This window comes from Pocillopora damicornis, chromosome 10 (assembly GCF_964200805.1).
Source record: "Pocillopora damicornis chromosome 10, jaPocDami1.2, whole genome shotgun sequence".
NCBI lineage: Eukaryota > Metazoa > Cnidaria > Anthozoa > Scleractinia > Pocilloporidae > Pocillopora > Pocillopora damicornis.
The window spans coordinates 3,123,846-3,148,787 of NC_142679.1; the positions used below are offsets into that span (position 1 = coordinate 3,123,846).

At 38.0% G+C, this 24,942-nt stretch overlaps 3 protein-coding genes across 3 annotated transcripts; all 3 read right to left on the minus strand.

The window, feature by feature from the left end:
* Positions 1-588: 588 nt before the first annotated feature.
* On the minus strand, positions 589-14,482 carry LOC113684711 (uncharacterized). The gene is made up of 14 exons (XM_089185838.1): positions 14,197-14,482; positions 12,048-13,612; positions 11,103-11,404; positions 10,268-10,699; positions 9,898-9,989; positions 8,465-9,309; positions 7,852-8,080; positions 6,841-7,230; positions 6,450-6,543; positions 4,896-5,674; positions 4,002-4,509; positions 3,257-3,692; positions 2,497-2,655; positions 589-2,257 (listed from the first exon to the last, which is right to left on the minus strand). The coding sequence occupies exons 1-14, from the start codon at positions 14,239-14,241 to the stop codon at positions 2,173-2,175; spliced, it is 5,961 nt and encodes a 1,986-aa protein (XP_089041964.1). The 5' UTR covers positions 14,242-14,482; the 3' UTR covers positions 589-2,172.
* Positions 14,483-16,146: 1,664 nt separating this feature from the next.
* On the minus strand, positions 16,147-18,507 carry LOC113684743 (glycogenin-1). The gene has a single exon (XM_027202133.2). The coding sequence runs from the start codon at positions 18,050-18,052 to the stop codon at positions 16,895-16,897; it is 1,158 nt and encodes a 385-aa protein (XP_027057934.2). The 5' UTR covers positions 18,053-18,507; the 3' UTR covers positions 16,147-16,894.
* A 488-nt stretch (positions 18,508-18,995) lies between these two features.
* On the minus strand, positions 18,996-23,160 carry LOC113684704 (uncharacterized). The gene is made up of 5 exons (XM_027202097.2): positions 22,491-23,160; positions 21,987-22,080; positions 21,048-21,164; positions 20,568-20,684; positions 18,996-19,902 (listed from the first exon to the last, which is right to left on the minus strand). Exons 1-5 carry the CDS (start codon positions 23,030-23,032, stop codon positions 19,819-19,821), a joined length of 954 nt encoding a protein of 317 aa, XP_027057898.2. The 5' UTR covers positions 23,033-23,160; the 3' UTR covers positions 18,996-19,818.
* Positions 23,161-24,942: the final 1,782 nt, after the last annotated feature.

Sequence of the window (24,942 nt, forward strand, 5' to 3'; positions counted from 1 at the left end):
GACAGTTTTTTTTATGTCTGCACAATATTGTTTTAATGTATCGCAAACAAAATCTTTAAGTTACTTGTATTCGCCAAATTAAGAATAGTTAAGCTAATTAGCCAAAATAATTTTTATAATTAATCCTGGTCACATTAAATGACAACTAGTAGCTGTATCTAAGCCGAACAACAGAGTTCTTAAATTAATTTATTTCATTTTGAAGTAATGCCTGGCCAACTTAGCGTATTATTGGCTCAGCAGACTGAAACTCTAACATATGACGCTCTTAGCAAATCACGTGACATTTTCATTGCATCCGTTTTGTAAGAGGCCTAACCCCGTTCATTTATCCTGCATAGCTCCTCGCGCGTTCACTGGAAAGTGTCCGTTCCTTCACCAAAACGCGCCCTTGAGATTAAATTTCCCATAAAGTTACCCTCATCTTGGGAAACCGTTCGAGGTGGACATCACCGCGCTAGATGCTAATTTCTATTTTCTCGTGAGTCAACTCAGTCGATCGCACTCAGCTAAAAAACCGCCTTAAATCTCACACCTCTCGGCTCTCTTTTATTGGCCTCTGGTAGTTGTGACTGAGATGCAAACGAGTTGGATTTTACAAATTTATTTCAAGACTACGAGGAAAAGCAATTTTTTTTACATGACTAACTTAATTGAATAAATTAAATTAAGTTATACATACACACAAATGCCTTAAATTTAGACATAACTACCTATTGCACCCCACTTCCTTCATAGGTTTATCATTAACAGTGGTTTCCAAATGGTCGCTGGAAACAGATTAGTAAGTTGTATCTATGGTTCGGTATCTTCTATCTCAGCCCTAGATAGCAGATCCAAATAGGGAAATAAAAACACCAGCGAACACACAAAAACAATTTCATGGACGGCCTAAGAATGAAACCCTGATTTCCGTTAGCTAAGTTTTTCCCGACAAGTAGCCAAGCAAAAATTTCCTTCAACAAAAGCCACTGACAAGTCATCTCGACTAACAAATGACCACCGCAATGAGTTTTCTTAAGAAAAGTGCTAGGTTCACGCGTGGAAAATTGGAGTAAAATTTCTCGTATTAGACACACCACAATTCCACGAAACACCTGTCAAGAAAACAGCTGCTTATGACATTGAGGCCTTGATGAATTATATATTTTAATCCTTTCTCCGAAGGAAGTCCAAATTTAAGCGCTGCATCATCAATACCATGCAACAAAAGAATGGGATTTCATCTATAGAGGGAAAATCGTGATCAGGAAGAACTAAATTCATAAATATTAAACAAAAGTAGCATTTCTTCCACTGACAGTTTCAAAAATATTTACAATAAAATATCTCTGTTTATCTGAAATAGGTTCACTCGCACATTGTTCGACAATTCTCGTAAAAACTGAAGAGTTTCCGACCTTCCTGTCCAGTCGACTTTGTAGATTCTGTTTTTGAAAAACCTCATTAAGAACCGAGGAGTCTTCGACCTTCTTGTCGAATCGACTCAGTATCTCCGGTTTTCAACAATTATAAAGAACAGAGGAGTTTCAGACTTTCTTATCCAATCATGGAAAAACCCAGACAACGAATTATATTAATATTTCAGTTTGTACATTATTGTATTCAGAAGTTCATCAGTTTAGAACAGTGATTATTTACCCGACTGGATAATTGTGATACCTTTTGACAGTCAATGACAATTAAAATCTTGGCTTAAGTATATACAGTATTTAATTATGAAATACGTCTGCTTGAATTCCAATAATGAAGTGCTGTACACAAAGCTCCTAGTTCGAGTTTTTAACTTCTTGATTCTCCACCTTGCGGAGGAGCTTAATTTTCTTAAAAAAGAAATCTCCCCTCGTCGCTAAAAATCGTCTTAAATTCGTGACCTAAGATTTTATCACGTTTTTACTAAAAAGAATGACAAAAAGTTAAATTATCGAGACAAAATTGGCAAACTATTTGGCACGGGGGCTATGAGAACGAGCGAAACGTATCAACCAGGATTTGCGTTTAGATATAATAGCAATTGCTGAGACACAAGGACACGTTTTGGAGAAAATGAGTACGAGATTGAAAACATTACTTTTTATACATCAGCAGTATCTCCTCCAGCCCCAAATTACATTTCGCTCGGCAAAAGAATCAAGAAATTATAAATTGATGAAAAAACCGCATTACATTACGCTACTGTCCCAGATAACTGTCTGCTAAAGCCTCCATTGTGGAACGACTCAAGGGAAACGAATTAAGATCCAGATAATGAAGAAATCTGAAAACAAATCAGGTTTACATCAGTGTTATACTTTCGTAACAGCACTAACTCATACCACTAAGAGCATTAACGATGTTTGGCAGTACTCTCTAAAACTACATAAACAACAGTTACAAACCATTTTTAAACACGCTTTTTACGTAGAATTACGTTATACCAATATTTTTGTGACAGGCTGAGCTCATAACCATTTGAGAACTAGGGAAAAAAGGCAACGTAAAGTTCTGTTAATTTACCTTCTTTTGACGTTAGCAGCTTCTCGGAGTCTTTCTGAGTGACAAAGCAAGCGAAACGTTGGTATGTAATCACTTGCTACACAGCGATGATCGCAGTGGTACAGTGTGGGGATACAGGACAGCATGGAGGTACAGAGCTTTCTTCGGCTCGCTGAGGAACTAAATGATAAAACAAGGCCAATACAATAAATAGAGGGCTTATCAAGTGAGAGTCTTTAAACCAAGCCAAACTCAAAAATCAAAAATTAAAAAAATAAACAGCAACAACAAATACCAAAAAAGGCAGAGAAAAAAGTGAAAGGACGTCACAAAGAAAGGAATCAAACAACTGAACAAATGTGCTCCTGTCGACAATCAACCGATAACAAAATTAGGGTTGATATTGGGTTGGGGGAGGGGTGGGAGGGGAGGGGTTGGCGTGCAGTTGGTCAGATACTGGGTGATCCAAAAAAAAGAGCCTCTGAAAGCTTTACCCTTTCACTCCCAAGATCTCATCAGTGATTCTCCTTACTGTGTGCCATACAATTCCTATGATGTTTTCTCTTTAGAGAATTTGGTATTGGATCAACTGATAACTTATTTACTGATATTTTTCTTGGTATACCAGCTGTCCAATCAAGCACCGTAAGTCAAAACCAAAGCAAGTTCAACAGGTCAAAATGAACCAATAACATCTGCAAACAAACGTTTCCTCTCGCTCAGCGCAGGGTTGCTTTTGGCTTTTTCTGTATGAGTAAAGAAATTTTGCCGCGTATCCTACCTTCTTTGTGTGAGCGAGGGTGAAATCAACTGCAACAAAGAACCGCAATCACGTGGAGGAAGGTCTTCCGATATTAAGCTAGAACTAAAAAGCTCATTTTCCGAAATATTTGGGCTCTCCTCTTCATCTACATTTTTAACTTCTTTTAAATCGTTAGCCAGACAATTCACTTTGGTGCGACAACTCTCCAAATTAGCCACTTCTGATGCTGCCCGAATGCTTGCTCGTGTATCACGAGCCAACCAATGACTGCACTCCTCTACGGTCACGTGCTCGTCTGTGAGCCCTGGCTTCAGCACAGCTTCCCACCAGCCAAAATCAACAGAGGAAGACTGGGTGTTAGAGACAGAGAGACTTGGGCAGAAGGCATCTAAAAACGACTGGTTTTCTGCAAACTGCGCGAATACATCTAAAGCTTTGGTGCAGCATCTTTCTCCTGAAAGGAAAATTAATCAAGTTCACCCCGGTGTATCAAGCAGTTTCCCATTGATATCAGAAAGGTGTCAAGTATCTTGCTCACCCACTCGTGGTCCTGAAATAAGCATTTTTAAGTCATCGCAAGCCGAGGAAGAACACATTGACAAGAAAATCATAATGATTGAGGACGAAGTAAAAGCCAAACTTGCCCCTTCAGGATTCAAACCCTGAAACCAATCCGTTGTTTACAACGTCATATACTTTTCAATATTTAAGACCTAAAACTCACACTGCTATTTTGTTATAGAAACAGATAAACTCCTCTTACTAGGGGAATGCGTTTTGCGAACAGGTTTCTTTCCTTTCAAGATAGTTTCTCCACAGATTAAAGAGTCCTCTTTAAGCATTTCACCTTCCCCAGCGGCACCAGTCCCCTCTTTAGGTTGAGACTCACTAAAGCCTGTGTCTGCGGAGTCCTGAGAAGTATTCAACAGCTTCGTCTTTCCATCTTCTGATTCTTTATCTATGGAATGATCTGTTTCCGTGACAACTTCAGTCTCCCCTTTATTGGTAGATTCATCAATGCCATCGTCAAAAAGACTTCTATCAGAGAATATATTAACACTCTTGAAAATCATTTCCTCTGCAATTGGTTGCTCAACATCAGTTGTCTGGTCTTCAAGTGGAGCCTCTTGTGAATCATGTCTGGTCTGCGGCAATGACGATGATGATTCAGCAAACAGCGGGATGAGGTTACTCAGATTTGTTTGGACCAAATTCAAATCAAGTCCTTGGGTGAAGTGTGTCAGTCGCAGCTTGTCAAAAATGACATAGTCCTTAGCAAAATAAAAACACAAAATCATACATCTTAATTGCAAATGAGTTTTGCTGTGGTCTACATCAACCGGCGAAAAAATGAAAAAGAGACCGCTTCATATCAACACTTGATAGAAAAACAAGACAAGAACCTGGCTTCGTGGTGGTAAATAAACAGCTTTGACAATAGAATAGAATCTCCTTTTCCCTCCAAGGAAGTTGATGCTTCCACAGAGAAAAAAAAAAGATTTTTTTTTCATATCAACACTTGATAGAAAAACAAGACAAGAACCTGGCTTCATGGTGGTAAATAAACAGCTTTGACAATAGAATAGAATCTCCTTTTCCCTCCAAGGAAGTTGATGCTCCCACAGAGAAAAAGAAAAAAGAAGAAAGGTTTGTTTACCTTAACGTTATCTCCAGATTTCTTTCCCTTTTGCAGAATTGACAACGACCCAACAGTTGGGTCAGCCACGCAATTGAGCATCCCGTGCACACTCTCGAACAGCAAGGAATCCACTGGGGGAAGCTGGCGGGAGGTATCAGCTTTTTCGTTACCAGTGCTGACTGGTTGACTGTCATTTGTGTCTGTGATTTCAAAGACAGAATCTGCTGAGCCTTCGGGACATGACAGTTTTGCCCTCTTGGGCTCAAAGAAATCAGAATCCGAGTTATCACCATAGGCTTGACCAAGAGTTCCTCTCGTGGAAGAGCGCAAGTGGCTTGTAGCTCCTCTGTTCTTGATTGCCTGCCAATCACTTAAGGAAAGAAACAGGCTTTCTTCTCCATCGTCATTTAAAATCCCACCAGTTGCAAGAGGTTCAAACTGATTAACATCTTGAGAAGAAATGCCAGTCTTCAGATTCTCACTGCCACTTTTACAAGTTACAGACGTACGTTGAGGCTTCAGATTGCTTCTGCCAACATCATTTTTAATTGGTTCTAAACTCACTGGTCTTGTGTATGGCATCTTTACTCCCCCTCCTGATCCTGACCAGAATTGCAAATCAAAGAGAGACTTGCGAATGTCACAGTTGTTTTGTACAACCAAAGACTTGAGGTCTTCAGGATTGACAAAAATATTGTTTGTCAAAGCTACAAGTTGTAGATGTGCAGCTAAAAGATTCACTGATGGAGATTTCAACTTGACTTGTTCATATCGTCCCTCACAGCTCACTTGTGAGTCTGCAAAAAATATTAATTAAATGGCAAAATAAATAACTCTTGCTATGTGAGCACTGTAGGTAACAGGAAAAGGTTTTCCCCTTCAAGGCGCAAAACACATGAGCAATAAACAAAAGCGAAAATCCAGGGCTACCATTCACGATATGGATCAAGAACACAAGGTAGGTAAGAAATTAATCTCCTCTGAGTGTCTGGCTCAATTGGGAAACAACTAACTGTCACATTAAACAGTTTCAAGTAACTGATACACTTATAAACTAAAAAGGTCAACCTGAAAGCCTTATGCACTAGGTTGAATTTTAGCAGGCTGTACATAACAGTACTTAAAAATCAACAACTGCCCAAAATATTTTTCATGTTTATGCATGAATGGGCATTTTATGAAAGTGAACTTTTTTCCATCTCAAACACCCTAACCCAATAATTGTGTGCAAATCTTTCATAGAGAGGAAATACAGACTAGCAATTACCCTTTCTAAACAAAAACAGATCTGCAGGTTAATTTTCCAAAGCTGTGAACCTGCACAAACATATTAATAACTGGCAGGAGATTGTGCTTTGGATTAAACATCTACATACGTACACTATGCAGCCAGCAGTTTAGCAAGGAGATAATTGTTACAGGAGATTAGGAAAAATAATGATTACTGCTTTGCATTTCAGGATTTATGAATTACAATATTTGGGAAACAAACCAACACACAAACAAAACAAGAGAACATCTACTAGTGATTTATTATTATTAATGGTTCCTGACCATATTAGGTTTTCTTACCTGTGCTTATCAAAACAATGGGACACTTAGCATTCTGCATGAAGGAGTTTACAGCCATCCAGAAACTCTTGTCTTCTTCAAAAATAACATCAACCTGGACAAGTAATGACATAACAGCAAATATATTAGTAGCTATACAAATACACATTTGTGCTCATAGGACATGTGGTAAAATAGGGGCTCGTGATAATGACAATGATAATGATGATAATGATCAGGAGGACTGGAGAGAGAAGGAGAAAGGACAGGAGGTAGGGAACAAGTCTTGAAGGAAGATGACCACAGGGTCTTCAGTCAAGTCCTCTAATTTAAAATCTAAGAAGCTGAAATAAAAATAGAATTAACAAATTTTGTTCTTTAAGAAAAAAAAATGATCAGACAATGAACAAACCTCTTCAAACAAAATCAGAGAGGCAGCTTTTGAAGACAAATTTGAACATGATTCACTGTCATCTTTAATTTGTTGTGATGGCTGCTTGAGAATGGATTTGCCTTTCCCTTTGGATTCCACTTTCTTCTTCTCTTTCATGTCCCCATCTTTCTTTCTTTTCCCATTCTTGCTGGCTTTGGTTTCAGACACACTTGTATTCTTCTGCAAAAAGGCACTCAGGGGACCAGTGGAGGGGGGAGAACTGTTTACAGGTTTATCAAAGAGGCCTGCAAAGGAAGACTGAGGGGCAGGACCCTTGTTGTTGATCACAAGGTGTGACTGAGTAGCTTCTTCAAGCTGTGACATGATCTGCTTGCCAGAACGCTTGGAGGAACTGTTGACTTCAAATACCTAAAGTTTTACAAATTTCAAAAGTTACCCACAATACCAGAAACAGTCACTATTTCCTCATGCACATTAAGCAAATGGAACAAATACTTTCCATGAATCATTATTTCACTCAAGATGTTTTTGCTTAATTTCATGTCATTTTTTCAGATGTGGTATGACTCTCTGGAGACTCTCTCCTTGTAGGATAACTGTGTCACTGCAATGGGGTGATTTGGCTGTCCCAATAACCCCTAAGACTACACTACTTGGATTTTTGTACTCCCTGACAGGGTCACAGTCTATCAAAGGCACCTAAACTGGCTTAGCATGAACAACTACACCATATAAATACCATGGTAACCTACAGTCTTTCAAAAAAATTCTATTATACAGTAGATGGTTTGAGCCTAGGAATAAAATTTAATTGTGTGATCTGATGGTTCAAGTGAGAGTAGTCCTGAGAGGACTCACCCCTGAATCACTCATTAAGGCCACAAGAATAAAGGAAATGATCACCAACTAAACAGGCTCTTGATTGTTAAACAAATTCTCTTTGTCAATACCATAGGAAATGTCTAAAAAACAGTATGGAGAACATGCTTAGACTGATGTTAGGGATTAAAGGCTTAAGGCAATTAATACCTTGTAACCTAGTTCCTCTGCACATGCGTATACCATGGCTGTTTTCCCAACTCCTGTGGGACCAGAGATAAACATGGCAGTATTTAAACCACCTTCCTCTGTGTCACTATCATCTGAAGCATGGTCACTCATTTGGAAGTCAGAGTCACTGTCTGCATCCCACCATTCCAGAGAGTGGCTGGAGCCTTGGCTGTGGCTTGACTGCTTGCCTTTCTGTTTTGCTAGAAGTCTATAAAATCAGAACTAGACTCAGCAAAATTCAACTGGCTACATAAAGAATGCTACTGCTGAGGAGTAGGTGGTGTTGTACTTTAGTGAGTTGATCTGTAGTCAGCCTTTCCCTCTTATGATCCAACAATCAATTCTCTGTACTGTCTGCTATACATTTCTAACAATTTGAGCTCTGAGAATTTGTTATTTCATGGAATCCTCTGATTGATATGTTAGTATCTTATCACAGCATTTCTGCTTGAAAATCTAATAATGTTGCAAGAAGAATTTTTTCCTTGGTATGAAATATTTTTTAATTACTTTTGTCATTGTTTCAGATTGTGATGATGAATACATGACAAAGGAAAAAGAGATCAATTAAGTATAATACATTATACAATACCTTTTCTGTTGCTGTAGTTCTTTCCTCAGGGTCTTTTCTCTCTTGATTTTCCACTCTTGCAGCCAGGATCGCAGTTTGCTGACAGAAGAAGCATTAGCCATGACTTCGGTGGAGTGCAGTGGTCGATACAACTCTGCCCACAATGCATCATTGACAAAGGTCTCCACATTACTTGCACAACTGTTGGGAACAACAGGTATCTCTACAGCCTTGTTGAATTGTGTGGAAGGTTCTGACGTTTCTTTTCCACCATCTTGATAATCACCTGTTCTCTTTCTTTTCTTTCTGTTTGAGGTAGTTTCTGGTATCTCCAAATTATCGTTTAGAGTGTCAGACTCCAAGGTTGTCTTCTTTCTTCGGATTCTTAAGGATAACCTTCGTCCCTTGATGACCTCCACCTGATATTGGTCACCATCATCTTCTCTTCTTCTTTTCTGGCGTGGCTTCTCCAAAGGCTGGTTGGTTGCAGGACCTTGTTTCTCTTCTGATACTAATAAATCCTCCTTTTTCCTTGCAATCTCTTTCTCCAGTCTTCTTTCCCCATCACAAGACAATTGCTGCTTTCCTTTTCCCCTTTTGTTACATAAGCTATATGCCACAATGTTACCTTTCCCATCTTTGTCTCCTAATGAATCCACTCTGCTCTTCACTCTCTCATCTGGCTTTTTCTCAGGCACAGTTTGTTCAAGGTCCGCAACAGTACTATTTACTCTGTACTTTTGCAGTTTTGATGAATATCGTTTGTAAAGTTTCCTTAAGGGTATGCCAGGGTAAAACAAAGCCAGCTCTGAGACAATACTCTTTGTGATAGCCTCTGAGAAACTTTTGGTTGTTGTTTTAGGTTCCTGTCAATATTTTGTCATGGAAGAAAATAAAACAAAAATTAAACAGGGTAATTTAGTATTATAAACTGAGTTGATAACATAAATTGGCCACCATAAAGAGTTTACAAGCTGACATTTTGAGCATATGACCTTTGTCTATTACTCTGATGAAGGGCTAAGAAATTTACCCCCTTTTACAAATTAAACACCTTATTATGATAGACTGAGAAAAATTTTATTTCATTTTGCATATTACACAACCAAAAAAATGATTGTCAGCTTTCAATGACAATTCAAGATATTTTTAAAAAGGAAATTCATGCAACAAAAGCCACCATAATTATATCTAAATGTTTAGTATATCAAAGTTTACCCAACCTATCATCAAAACTGAAGCAATTTGAAATAATTTTAGGGTTACTCTGAGTCGGTTGATGAGACTACTCCATCAGAATACTGCAATGTATTCAATTTGGCATGAAAGTTAATGCCAGTAATAAAATCCAATGCCACCCTCCACCATTTCTAATCCACCATTGGGGATTGTATAACAGTTTAAGGATACACTTTGACAAGAAAAAGAGCTCTCAATTTATGAATATTACTAACCACTCTCTTGGAGGGACACAGGGACTGTTCAAAAGCTCTTGGTCCAGAGAACATCACTTTATCTTCTTGCGACATTGCGTTGGAAATGTAATCTGAATAGAAGAGAAATATGAAATAAAGAACACATTTGCTAAGTTCTATTAGCAGTCACATCTGTCTGTGAGATCACCTCATGCACCCAAGTTGTTCAACAATAATAAGACAAAAATATGTACTGTAAAATTAATACAAATTATCCAACAAGGCTAACGACTGGAACCTATGCTAGTGATGAATAAAGCCATGACTAACTGTTCAAACTCTCATCTTCATCAATATCATTATTTGTGTATCCATAGATAACACATGTAGTACAACACACCTACTGTACCTTTAGGCAATAAACTGCCAGAGAAACCATCTGATATGTGACTTCTCCCAATAGGCCAAGGAAGACTCCAGAAATTAACACCAAGAGAACTATGATGCTCTTTTTGAACTACATGGCTGACAGTTGGCCAAGGAGCTGGAAGAACCTCTGCCGCAGTAACAACAGGGGGAGTTTTCTGATGACGTGCACCAGTGAACAATGCATTAAAAGCTTTTTTGGCAGCTTCCTGGTTGATGGTTGGTTTTTCTTTTAGTGAAGAGGAATGTGTATCACTTGTGCTGCAGATATCAGCAGTGTTGTCTGCCATTGTTGTTGAGGTTGTGGTGGGTGATGGTACTGAATGAACCAAATCTGTAGGTTGTTCTTCTAGAATGTCAGCTTTGGGGTTTAATACCCTTTTTTTTAGAAATATGGAGGCCAAAGGTTTGGGCTCTGAAAATGAAAAGATCCTTGTAAAATAATTATTGTATTTAAAATGCATGAGAACCAGCCAGTATCTTCCTGTAAGGCCCATTAAGTTAAAAAATTTGTTTGACTTGTCATACTCCCCAGATTTATGGCTAGCCTGCTTTGCACAAGGGCTAGTAAGAAATATGTCTTTACTCTAAAACAAAAAAAGATTGCCTATTTCTCAAAACCAAAAAAAAAAATTCTTAGTGGATATAACCAATGATTTATTGGTTGCTAGTTATTTTGTGGGTAAGTCAATGTAGTAAATTAATTGGTAATTAGCCACTACATGAAAACCCAAAATACTGTAGCTCAGCATCGCACTCTGCCAATCAGTAGCTCAAGAAATAATTTTAGCTCAAGAAATCATTCTTCTTGTTCATACCTTTACATGTAGCTGTTTTCTCATTGTCAGTCAAGTTCTTAGTTCCTTTTTCTTTCTCGCTGTCAGCTTTTTCCTGCCTTTCATCAACAACTTTGCAATCAATGCTTGACTGTTCCTTGCTTGACTGTTCCTTGCTTGACTGCTCCTTGCTTGACTGTTCCTTGCTTGACTGTTCCTTGCTTGACTGTTCCTTGCTTGACTGTTCCTTGCTTGACTGTTCCTTGCTTGACTGCTCCTTGTTTGACTGTCCATTCTTTTTCTTCTGATCTCTTCTTCTCTTGGGCATTTCAAGGTCTTCAGAGCTTTCAGAGAAACAGTGAGTGACAATTAACAATTGGTTTATACATCAGCATGCGTTCATTGAGATATGAAGCACGCAGCAAGTTTGGAGAGCATGAAAGATGCGCAAGAGCTGCTCGAGGCATAGCCAAGAGCAACTCTAGCTTCTTGAGTGCTCTCCATACTTCCCAAGTGCTTCATATTTTGATGAACGCACAGATGACGTATGAACCAATTGTTTTATAACATTTTCAACCCAATGGAAATTTTTTTTCTCGAGGGATTTGTTTGCTGACATCATGAGCGTGCACAATAGGAATATGAAGCACGCTTGCGCAATTGAATTTGATTAGACAAATTTACTACATTGGAATTTATCTTCAGAGGAAATACCTGACTACCCAGAAGGACTGAAACAACAACAGGAACCAAAATCTGCCTCTCCCCCTACCCTCTCCTACTCAATTGCAAATATCTCTCTCTCTCCCCCCCCCTTCCCTCCATCGACTGAAGATGGTAAATTTTGGGGGCATTATATTTTTCAGAATTTTTTTTCAGTGAGAACTTATCTTCTCAAATCAGTTACAACATATTACAAAAAAAAAAAAAATGGAATTGCAAAATTCTTCTGCAACACAATATACATGTATATGATCATGAACATACCAGGGTGATTGATCTTCAAACTGTGCTAAAGGGGAAGCTGTGTCACCTCTCTTTCTAGCTTTTACATTCCTTTTCTCCTTCATTTCTTTGGCATCTACATCATCATTGCCTCTTAGCTGTTTCTTTTCACTTCCACACCGAGCTTCCCTGATGTGCAGAGTTTTGCTCAGTTCACTGCCAGTAGCCTCAGTCAAAGTGCTTCTATTCCAAGTTTTTCTTCCTTTCTTCTCTCTCTTTCCCTTCTTGTCCATCACAACCTTGTCTCCCTCTACATGTTCCTCATTTGCAACTTTACTTGTTTGCCTTCCTCTTTTTGATTTAGAAACCACCACCACCTCTTTAGAAATTTCATTGAGAATGGCTTCATCACTTTCACTCTCAAGCAACTCACTTCCATCTCCAGGTTTTCTCCTTTTCCTTTTCCTCATTACACTCCTTTCACAATTTTGAACATCAGTGCCTAGATCTTCAGATTCTGTGATAAAATCCACATCTTTCTTCTTGCCACCAAGAATACTTAGATGAAATTCAAAAGATTTCTTCTTAGGTTTTTTTTTGGGTGAGCCATCAAAATTTTGTGGAAGTTTATCAGGCTCAAGCTGAAGCTGGGAATCTCCTTTTTTGGGACTCTTTCCTTTCTTCATCAATAAATCAAAAGCATTTGTCTCAGTGTTTTTGATAAAGTGATTTCTATCTGAAGAAGAATCTTTCCTTGATTCTGATAATTTTGTGACATTTGAATTGGAGTGGAGCATTTCTTTACAATCAACAATATCACAAGAATTTGAAGTTTCTGAAATAATTTCAATTGATGCATCTTGAAATTCATCCACAGAAACCTCTGGCCCATCATCTTCTGGTTTCCTAACCATTTGTCTATTCATCAAAACATCAAAGGCACTAGTTCTGAATTCCTTAGTTTGTTCACTATTACCACTGGTAACTGGAACTTTTGCTTCAATACCAATATTTCTCTGAGATTCTTCCCCTGTATGTTTAACTTGACTTGTTTCAATGTCTTTCTCCTTGTCATCTGACAGTTTTGAGATTTTTCCCTTGCATTCTTGTGCAGTTCTTTTTTTATCTCTCACCTTCTTCTTACAAGACTTTTGTTCTAGTTTATTTTTTGCATTAAATAAATCTTTCCCATCATCTTCAAAGTCTGATCCTGAACTATTCAAAAGTTTTGAAGTGTTACGCACAGCGCATGTGACTGACCACTTACGTTTACTTTGTTTTGATTTTAACTCTTCTTCTAGGGATGAATCCTGTTTTGGTACTTGGTAACCCAATTTTCCATCCAACAAACATTGTTTCTTTTTCAAAGTTTGGCCTTCGTTTCCACAAATTGAGCCAGAAGCTTTAGTGTCCTGAATTATCTCATTCTCCCTCTTGTCGCCGTCAATTGTGTCTGTTGATGGCTGACTGGGTTTCGTAAAGTTTGACAGTACAATCTTGTGTCCCAACTGAGTTTTTGTACCTTCTACTGCTTTGGCTGGCTGAAAAAATGCATCAATAGGCCTGGATTTCCTTGTTTCTTTGCGATCACCATCAGCAAGGTTAGACTGTCAAGACAAACAAAACATAAATTAACCATAAATCTTACACATTTTTAAGAGTTGCCCCTGTTTAATCACAAAGGGTAAACGTCATATGTAAGTACATTTCATTTCTTGCATAAGGAAACACTCAACCTCGAAGTAACCTACTCCCCATCTTTGTGACTTCGAAGTTCAGTAATGATATGCAAGGATCTAAAAACATTTGTTTTGCATTCCATATCCCAGTTACTTCAATTCTGTTCCTAACAAATTTGTAGATAGAACCACTTCAAAGACTTGTGCTCTTCGTTTTTGCAAAACTGTCTCCAAATCAGCAGTTCACAATCCCTCTCAGATTTTATAGAACTGGAGATAATTAAATCTTTCTGATCTAAAATCACAGGAACTAAAAAATTAAATTAAATTGACGCGCTGATCAGAAATCTACATGAAAGTGGCAACAATAGAGTAATCGATTTCAACAGTGCTTCGACGAAAACATCAACATCGTTTTGTTACTTTTACTATTTGGCAAATGAATCGTCTCCTATTCAAATCTGTTTTATAAGGAAATAACGAGCTAAATTTGTAGAGTACTAAAATCTTACCGTAGCCTCCAGCTCTGTGTCTTCGCCAACCATTCTTGTTGACATGAGTTCTGTTCGTGGTCAAAAAGCGACAATCAAAGAACGCATTCCTGGCTTAAAATTAGACCGCTGAGACATCAAATGGCCCCTTATCCAAAATGTAAAAATATTTTCCTAAAACAGTTACTACAACTAGCCCAGTAATAAGGAATTTACGTGTTACATTTCAGCTTGACTCTAACTATCTTTCATTAGAACTACTTTGAAAATGTTTCGCGCCATTTTGAAGCTGAGCCCGCGGAACTACAACAGAATCCAGACTTCTCACGACTGAATAAGAAAAGTAGGTATGCAGAGGCGTACACATAACACTCAGCGCTGAAAGTTCTGATCATCAGGAGACATTGCTAATCGAGTTTTGTGACACAATTAAAACTCAATTTTTTAATTACCATTCTCCTTGTCATCGCCTTTGTTGTTGTTACATGCAAACTAGTTTTTCCCACTCATACCATGTCCTCGCATCTCTCACATAGACCCTTGCCTTTATCAGATATTTCAAAGCAATGCAGATCATAGGTTATTTCTCCTCTGTTTACTAGAGCCCAATCTAAGATCCTTCAGAAACGAAACTCCTCAAGAAATAAGCATTAGTTAATTTCTGGAACAGTGGGTGCTTTCCTCTCTTATCAATTTTTTTTGGGCATTTATCTCCCTTTTCCACATCCACAACACCATGATGTAAAGAAATTTGTAAAGATCTTGAATTTAAAGACCAACATCTCTTGAATGTAATAACACACACAAAAAAAATCTTGTGAGTCTAGACAAAACAGCTGTAAGAAAGAACGACTTTTTCAGAGTTTAACTGTGGAAATTTTCTGGCTCAGGAAGTAGCCATTCCTTAGGTCCAAGAATGACTAATCAAGCAGAAAATATATTCCTAGGTACAATTACTTCATGGGGATAGTAATAACACTTTGTACATAACCCTGAATATCAGTATGCATATTCTCCATACTGCTCTCTATACATTTTCTAAGATGCTGACAAGGAGAATTTGTTCTACTATCAAGAGCTTCTTTATTTGGTGTTTATTTCCTTTACTTTAGACCTTGATGTGTGATTCACAAGTAATGCTGTAAGGAAAAACTAAATGCTAGTGACTCTTAGGTGTCTAAGGGTTAAAAAAGGCCAATTAACTACTCAATGTATCAAAGTTGCTTTAATCATAATTCAAACTAGTGAATCAGATCACCACAACATACAGATCAGCACCTCTTGTTCAACTTTCCTAAAAGTGGCCATTTTGCAACCTAAATTCATTAACAGCTGACCAGAGATAAAATTTTAGTGCAATTTTTACATATCCAAAAACAAAAACATCACTTGTCTTTGAGTAGGCAGTATGACTGGCATTTGTTCTCAAGATTCTCCTTTCATTTCAAAACATAATACATAATATGACATAAGGACACCAGGCTGAGAAGAGCCATTCCCTCAGAAACGCATGAGGAAATGACTGAAATAATCTCCTGTTATTACACATTCTCCCCCCCCCCCCCCCAGCACAAAATTTTGCTTGTGTTTTTTCTCTTGCTAAAGAGGTCACATATGCACTTTTTCCAAAATCCTAACTCACAATATAAAGCGACTTTACAATAAAGGAAAATAAAAAAAACCATTCTTCAATTAGGTGCAAACATAAGAATTTCCTGCTCTTGGCCAGATCTTTTTCTTGTTCATGGGACCATGTTAGAACTTAATGTTTGTGTAGTTACATATTAATTCATACATTTAAAGACAAAACAATTATTTTTCTCTCATACCTGCTATTATGGTCTCTCACTATTACAGACACTTAATCTCCCCCCCCCCCTCCCCGGTATCCACAATAACAGAGGCTGATTGTATTTGGGCAACAAAAGAGAAAAAGGCAAAGTTTCATGGAAGAAAACAACAAAAGAAAATTTTAAAAAAATTTATGAAAATTTTTCTCTCACTTTCACTTCAGACCATAAAAGTAAGTTTTACAAAAGTTGGGCTCTTAATTGGTGTAGAAGACACAGTATATGTCACATTATTGTTTCCATTGTTTTCTTATTCCCAGTTATGATGAAATTCTATTGTGATGTATACTGCATTTTCTACACCAAGTAAGAGCCAAAAGTTGCAACTTGTTACATAAAAGTCAAACACAGGTTGCTAGATCAACAAATTTCAAGGCAAAATGTCCCAACATTTTTCTCTATTTCTCACAACTTGAAGAGCTGTTGATAGAGATAAACAACTTTTGGAAAAACTGAGAAAAACATCTGAATAGGGAACTGACCATGATATAAATATCATTTACATCAAATTTGTAATAAATATAACTATCCAGAACAATTTTTTCTGTTTCTTAAGGAAAATCAACTCTGAAAATGATGAATACAACAAGTTGATAATTGAACAGGAGTTCTGTTAGTGGTAGAAAATAAAATACGATGACAAGAATGCATCCAAGGTGCTAGATACAAGGTCCGTAACATGCAATAAAAATTATTTGCATGAATGGAAGATTTCTTAGGTGGAGGCTACATGATATGCAGTACACAGTTGAACAATCAACAATCTATATGTAAAAGAATAGCCATGGAACATATATGATCCCTTTTTGCATACCACTAAACCAGATTTTGGAACAACAGTAAATGTAGCAGTGTAATCTGTAAAGTATTTATGACTCTTGTTTCCGGCAGTCAGAGAAAGTCACAGCACTAAATTCTTCAGATGCTCGGAAGAACTTTGTTGTTCTCCACCACTCATCTAAATTGTTTATCTTCAACAATTCGTAAAGATTCTTCCAAAACACTAATGACATGTCATCAGGGACCAAAATCGGCCCATTGTATGCTTCTGCTTCTTTTCTACTTGGTCTACACTTTGCAGACCATGGTTTGGGAGGAACACAGCAAGCAAAATGGAATGAATTAAGGGGCCTGTAAATTATGCGTCTGATGTTGAAGGCATAAGGGAGAGCTTTCCAGTTACCAGCATCAGCGTAGTAATGCCATAACAACACCTGATCGTTTGGACAAGTGTCTTTTTTTGTTGTTTCCCACCACAAGTCCATGATTTCCTGATAAAATTTGGTGTCTGGTCTAAACACAAGAAGCCCTGCATTGAAACATGGATCCAGAACCCCTGGTCTTGAGCCAGGAGCAGCAGCAAAGTCATCTGGGATATCAAACAATTTGTCTATGTTTGTTGTCAGCATATAATCAGCATCTACATAAATAATTTTAGAAAATTCAGTGTAATTCCAAGCGTGGAAGCGAGTATGTGTTCCCTTGATTCTGTTTCCTCCTGGTCTGGCAAAAAATCCAGTATCTTGCTTACTGCCCAATCTTGCATCAAGCCAGTCACAGTCCATTCCTTCCACCAAACGAGTGTCCCAGCCAACTCTCTCGAGGGCTTTTCGTGCACCTGCACTCACCTTGTTTGAAACAAACGCTATCATGTTTTGTTGACAGGAAAAAGTGCGGATGGAGTGACCTAAAACCAATGCAGGAATGGCGAAATCGTCATTAACCATCGCAGTTAGCCATGTTACGTCGCTTCTTGGTTTAACGTTCCTTTTGCACCATTCTTGTCCAAATTGCCGTTCCAGTTGATACATTCTCCATTCTTTGAGTGCAGCCTCTAGTTCGTTGTCCAAAAACCTCTGTTTGTCATTGACATATTCAGAAATTGTCAACTTCGCGTATCGGAAGAAATATGGAAGCAACATTGGTCTCCATAAAACGAGAAAAATTACCACAATTGTGATTGGAATAAACGTTGCTAAGAATACAGTACGACGAGATCCTTTCTCTCTAGTCTTTGTATCCCTCATTTCAGGCTCATTAACCTTTAAGACGACGAGGAAATATATCAAAAATGAAATGCTTTTGTGTGCCTGGACAGTGTGGCTCGAACCAACTGCTGATCGGGGAACTGGGGATGAACAAAACAATATTAGCGGGGGATCGGAGCGGGAAACTCATTTGGCTGAATAGACGACAAAATTTACGAGTACACTTCCCTCCCTTGGGCTGAAGGATTAGTTACTTCTTCTGCAAAACTGTCAAATTTCATTTGTATCTGTGAACATTTTCCTCAAACAAAGTATGATATTTTGTTGCCAAAACACAGACAAATGGAAATCTAATTTGGGTGTCTACCTTCGTACTCTCAATTGACACTAATTTTGTGGGTTGAGAACTGTTTTACGTTTACTTAAAGCACTGAGTTTACAGGAACAAAAAATCGAAAAAATGTCGAGGCATTTGGGAAACAGTGCCTGAACTACCCACGCTACTAAAGCAAGAGGCACGTGTTGCAAGGTTTGGGTGTGACTAATATTATCGCCTCCCACACAGCTTCTTCCTTGCACCCACGCTCTTTCAGTCCTCTCTCACGTAACAGATTACCTTTGGAAGTATAGAACCCTTTGCAACGAAAATCCAGCGCAGTATCAGAGAAAAAAATGAACTACAGAAACAATAGGGTATCACTCGTTTGCTGCGGTTGGAAAGTTATCCCTTACCAATATAGAGGACCTATCACGACTTTAACTTGTCACTTGGACTACACGCTTTTCAATCCTCGCCGAAAGTTTCCCTTAAAACAGGAAATAACACCCTATCTAGATTGACTCAATAAGTGATTGGAGCAATAGAAAGAGGCTGATTAACATAGAAACAAAAGCTAAATTTACCGGTAGACAAGAGGCAGTCGAAAACCTGGTTAAAAAAACTTAGATAAAGACTTTTGGTCCAAAAAGAAATAGCCAAAGGTGACAAATCACACAAAAAAGGAATGGTCCTTTACTTTATTTTAAACCCTTCTACTTAAATAATTTACCTAGTTTTACAAGGTTTAATTTAACCATTTACACTGACTTTCCACTTCTACTAATGCAACTGATCTAATGCTAAAATACTAACTAGTACAGTAAGGGTCTAAAATTGTTTTTTTCAAAAAGAGCCTAAAATATTGATTTAAATAGTGGTTTCTCCCAAACAAAAAAGTCCAAAAAGTTTTAATAACAGTAAAAATTCAAAATTTTGTTGACTTAAGAAAGGTAAGACAAGTTTTTACAAAAAAATCAAAATAAAAAAAACAGATCTGTGTTGCTGTTCAAAAGGTTATGAATCCAGAAATGATGTAATTTTAGAGAGTTGACGAAGTTCAGTAGAACATTAACAAATGAAGCAAGTTGACTCAAAGGCAAACATGGGCGGGTGCATAAATTCAAAAAATAAGAGTCATATAAGTTTCCAATGTATTAAGATGTGTGATAACTTATAAAAATTCACCAAGAGGTTCTAGAAACTGTACAATACATTAATTATTCCTAATTTGATTGACATTTATAAGTGATTTCGTTCATCTAAACATAACCAAACAATCATGTATGTGCCATGCATTTCATTGCCCCAAATGTTACACTGCTCCACATGCTAACAACGGGATGCTGAGTGTGTGTTTCTTTCAAATAAGCCAAGAGTTGTGAGTGGGAGTGAACCAAAGCCTTGTGGTAAAATCATCCAATCAAGTGAATAAATTGTGAGTTAATAAGTAAGCGTAATACAGCTTTTTCACATTTTTGACAGCTCGTTACTGTCGACCATGTGGCTTGTTGAAGTCTAGGTCTGGGTCAATGGCCACAATACCATATGGGTTGATCTTCAAGTGACTTTGCTGTAACAAAATGCATGAAAATAAGCAGTTAACACACATTGCCTTCTCTTTTAAGAAATCTAACTGAAAAATTACTGTTGTTGTATAAGATTTCCTATATTTCAGAGCCAAAATGCGATTGAATTAAACTTTTCAAAGGAGGTTGGTCATCATGCTTTGCATGTCTTGAAAATAAAGGCCAGTTATTTCACAAGCTGTTGTTTTCAATCCATGGCAATCCTTTCCTTTCATGGCCAAACTTGTCCCTTCTTTCTATGTTTATGTCTCTGAATTATTTAGATCTTTCTCCCCATGTTTGATTTTTGCAGTTCTTTTCAATTTTACAAAAATTTTGCGCAAAGCTAAAAAACAAAACAAAATATTGTCACATCATCACCTTATTTTTAGATTCCTCCAAATTTACATGTTTTATCCAAAATCATTTGAACTAATGATAATTAATCCTTACACTAGTAGTGCAATGGTAGCGTTTTCATATTAGGAGTGAGTGAAGGGCGGGGATCTGCAAGGGTACATATGAACCCTCTCTTGATAAAAGAAGAAAAAAATATAAAATTAATTAAGTGTTTACCCTCCTGGCATGCCCTCATATGACAAGACACTATGTTCTGTTGGACCCTCCAAAAGGAAAACTCCTGATTTTCCAACTGCAAGTATTTATTTACCTGATAATGCTTTTGAATGTGTTCAGCATCCACAGTTTCACCAATTCCACTTGTTTGATACAAATCCCGAACATATCCCCACATGTTTGGATAGTCCATAATACGTTTTTTATTGCACTACAAAAAAAAAAAAATAACATAAAACAGATACCTTATAATCATGATTACTAGAAACTCACATATATACAGTACATTCTAAATACTGTTCTCTATCCATTTCCTAAGGTGCTGACAAGGAGAATTTGGGTAACAATCAAGGGCTTCTTTACATGGTGATCATTTTGTTTATTCTTGTGAAATTAAAGAGTGATTCAGGGGTGACATTGTAAGGAGAAATTAGATGTTTGTCACTCTTAAGGGACAAAGGGCTTAAGGTATTTGGACAGAACTATGGTTTTCAAAAGAGGCCTTATATCATACATGACTGCTCATTGCAGTTTCTAACAACAAAAAATAAAAAATTTGTTAATTCTGTAGCACCTTAAAATGACCAACGTAGACCATATCAAATCTAACAAGTGTTGTAAAAAGACGGACATCTGCCTCTGTGATGGTGTTGCCAGTCAAGTAACGAGATTTACTCAAGATATCTTCTACCTGGATAATAAAGATAAACAAATTATTGAATATTTTAGGTCTACCCAATGAATCAACATGGGTTTCCTTCTCAATAAGTTTTTTTGAGGGTAGAGATTGCAAAGAGGGCTGAACAAATTAATCTTGAATCATGTAAGTTAAAAGAAAGAGGTGGTGATACCAAAAGTAACATTTCAAAATTAGGACATAATCATCAGGTGATATACAATTCACTTGAACATTCTCAGTTTTAACATAAGTATTTTCAGCCATGTCCTGAATTTAAACCAATAGTATATATGTTGGAATGTTTAATGGATAAAAATGTGTACATAATGATAGAGTGGGAAGGCCTGATGGGGAAATATTTGGCTCAAGGTCATGACATACAGACTAGATGTAGTGACTGTAAGCCAAATATTTTCCTTTAGAGCCCTATCCTACTCGGTCAATAAGCATTTTATCATATGACTACTGAGTGTGGAAAATTTGGAAAATTTTCTTCAACCTAAATAGGATGTACTTGCAAACAAAGGAAGGGCACTCACAGGACAAATAAAAAAAAGATTGTATAGTAAACATTTTTCCTTTTTTTCTTCATCTCAGAACAAACTCTTTGAAATTAACATCTCATTTGCTTTATGTTAAGTTGAAGTCCATAATATTGATTCATGTTCTCAGAAAATGCAAAGGAGCCCTGTGAGCAAAGGGAGAATTCCTTTACCCCAAAGCAGCTCATGTCAACTCATCTGGCTCTGCATGCACCAGTTTTCCCTATGGTTTTCTGGAAGACTGCACACACAGGGCTGAATGTGTCATTTCATAATTAATGCCATTTGTCACCTTATCAAGATGTGTGAAGACATCTCTAACTGCAGCATCATATGCTTCTTGTGATGTAGCAAAACCTGACCGGTAGACACCATTGTTGATGTTTCTTGATAATATGTTAAAAAGGATGAAAGTGTCATGCAATAATTAGTATTAAAGCATTATGTTTATTAAAAAACACCAACAGTTTGTGACATAAGCATTGAATAGCAGTGTTGAAATAGTTCTTTCACCCTCGACTTTGAAAAAAAAACACCCAACAGGTATTGAAAGGGTATGAGGAGGGAGTGGTTGTAGAGAAACCCCGATCCTTCACTCTATCAAAGAGGATAGGTAAAATTTCTACGCATGTAAAATGAAAAAGAGTTCAGAAAATATTTTGCTGAAATTGACTGCCAATTGCTATTTACAATAATATTAACGGTGAATCAAGATCACCTCTAACAAATAACAACAACAACAACAAATTTATCAATCATAAACAGATTACGTAATACTTCAACTACTGCAGCTTACGGATAAATCCAGCCGTTGAGCTCCTCGATCTTTTCTTGGAGGTGCTCCGGGTACAAATCTAGTTTCCTCTGCTCGTCTGTGGCGCAGAAAGCGTTGAATTCCTTATTGAACATTCGAATAATCTCACTGGATTCGTTGTTGACGACCTTCTTATTATGTTTGTCCCACAACACAGGTACCGTGACCCTGCCCTCGTAACCAGGAGAGGCTAGTTGATACACCTTTCGCAGCGTTTGACATCCGTTCAGGGTGTCTAGAGTACACTTCGGTTTGCTGTCTGTGAATAACCACCCTTCGGGACCAAGGAGCCAGTCAACTACAGTGTAGGATATGGCATTTTCTAGCCCTTTCAGTTTCCGCACGATCAATGTGCGATGAGCCCAAGGGCAAGCCAAGGACACGTAGAGATGGTAACGATTCGCTTCAGCTGGAAAACCGCTCGATCCGTCAGCTGTTACCCAGTCACGAAAAGATGACGGCGACCGCACAAATTCCCCTTTCTTGTTGATTAGAGAGGACCAGTCCGGCGGTTTATCACCCATAGTTTTACAAAGCAATACACTTTGGCTCAGGGTCACGTCCTCGCAAAATCTGAAAAGTGACAAATAATGACTCAAGTTGCGTGCGAGATTGAGAGGCACTTGTGTTATCCTTGAGTCATTCCTATCCCATAATGCTCGCCGCTAAGTTTTATAGCAAAATACGCATGGTTGATCACGTAAGTCAAGAGTTGTTGACTCAAAATTTTTTAGGGCACTGTTTCCTTTTGTGCAAAACTTTGCAGTAAGTTGAAGACCGATTCCAACTTTTAGCAAGTACAACCCAATAAAATTTCCGAACTTCACTCGATTTTGACCCGATGTCACTTCTAGTTTGTCACCGAGTATCTTCGTAGTTCGACATCATTCGCACTAGAGATTAGTTGTAGGGAACCGCACAGCATACACTGAAGAAAGACACTAGAGTCCCATTTTTAATTTTTATACAAAAGAGTTAGATTTTGGAATTTGGATACTAGTGTCCGATCATTAGTGTCTGATTTTGGATACTAGTGTCCGATTTTGGAATCGTCACAGTGTCCAAAATCAGCCACACTTCTTCAACATTCAAACTCAGCCGCTAGTGTCCCAAACCCAAAACCGGCCACCGGTGTCCAAATTAAAAGGTCCGCCGCTAGTGTCCAAAGATCCAAAGTCGGCTACTAGTATCCAAAGATCCAAAGTTGGCCACTAGCGGCCAAAATTAAAAATCAGCCACTACTGTCCAAAAGCCTAAAATCGGCCACTAGTGTCCAAAAACAAAAACGGAAACCAGAGGCCGGAATCCAAACTCGGACACTGATGTCCTAAATTCAAAATCGGCCACAACAGCAAAAATCGGACACAAGAGTCCAAAATCTAAGAACGACCACTGGTGTTAAAAATGCAAAATAGGCCGCAACTGTCCAAGTTAAAAATTGGCAACTAGTGTCCAAAAATTCAAAATCGGCCACTAGTGTTCAAATCAAAAAATCGGACACAAGGGTCCGAAAACCAAAATCTGCCACTAGAGTCTAAAAAACCTAAAATCGGCCACTAATGTCTAAAATCAAAATTCGGCCACTAGTGTCCAAAACTCAAAATCGAGTACTAGAGTCTAAATTCAAAATCGGCCTCTATTGTCCAAAATCCAACCGGCCATTAGCGGCCAAAATTCAAAATCGGCCACTGCGGTCTAAAACTTATAATCGGCCAGGAGTGTCCAAAATCCAAATCAGCCACTAATGTCCAAAATTCGACATCGGCCACCAGTGTCCAAAACTCGACATCGGCCACTAGCGTCCAAAATCCAAAATCGGCCACAAGTAAAGGAATTGTGAAGGAATCGGCATCTGTCATAGCTAAACCTATCACTAATATTTTGAACACCTCCGTTGCGCAAGGTTGCTACCCCAACGCCTGGAAAATGGGACAGGTCACACCTCTGTTTAAAAAAGACGACGAATCTAATAAAGCAAATTACAGGCTTGTCACAGTGTTACCTGTGCTTAATAAAATCTACGAGAAACTACTGGAGGCGAAATTGGGTAAATTCTATGGCGCTATTCTGTCGGACTTTATTAGTTCATATAGGAAGTTCTACAGTTGTGAAACTGCATTATTGCGGCTGACAGAGGACTGGAGGCACATGCGTAATAAAGGGGAACTGGTTGCGGTTGTCGCTATAGACCTTTCTAAAGCTTTTGACGTCATTCAGCATGACTTATTCTTGGCTAAACTCAAAGTATATGGAGTTGGCGAAGGAAGTTGCGCCCTACTTAAGGACTACTTGTCAGGAAGACAGCAGCGAGTAAAGATTGGGGATACCTTCTCCAACTGGGCGGATACCAGAAGAGGAGTTCCACAAGGGAGCGTTTTAGAACCAAAGCTTTTTAATATATTTATTAATGACTTGTTTCAGCTTGTGAAATATG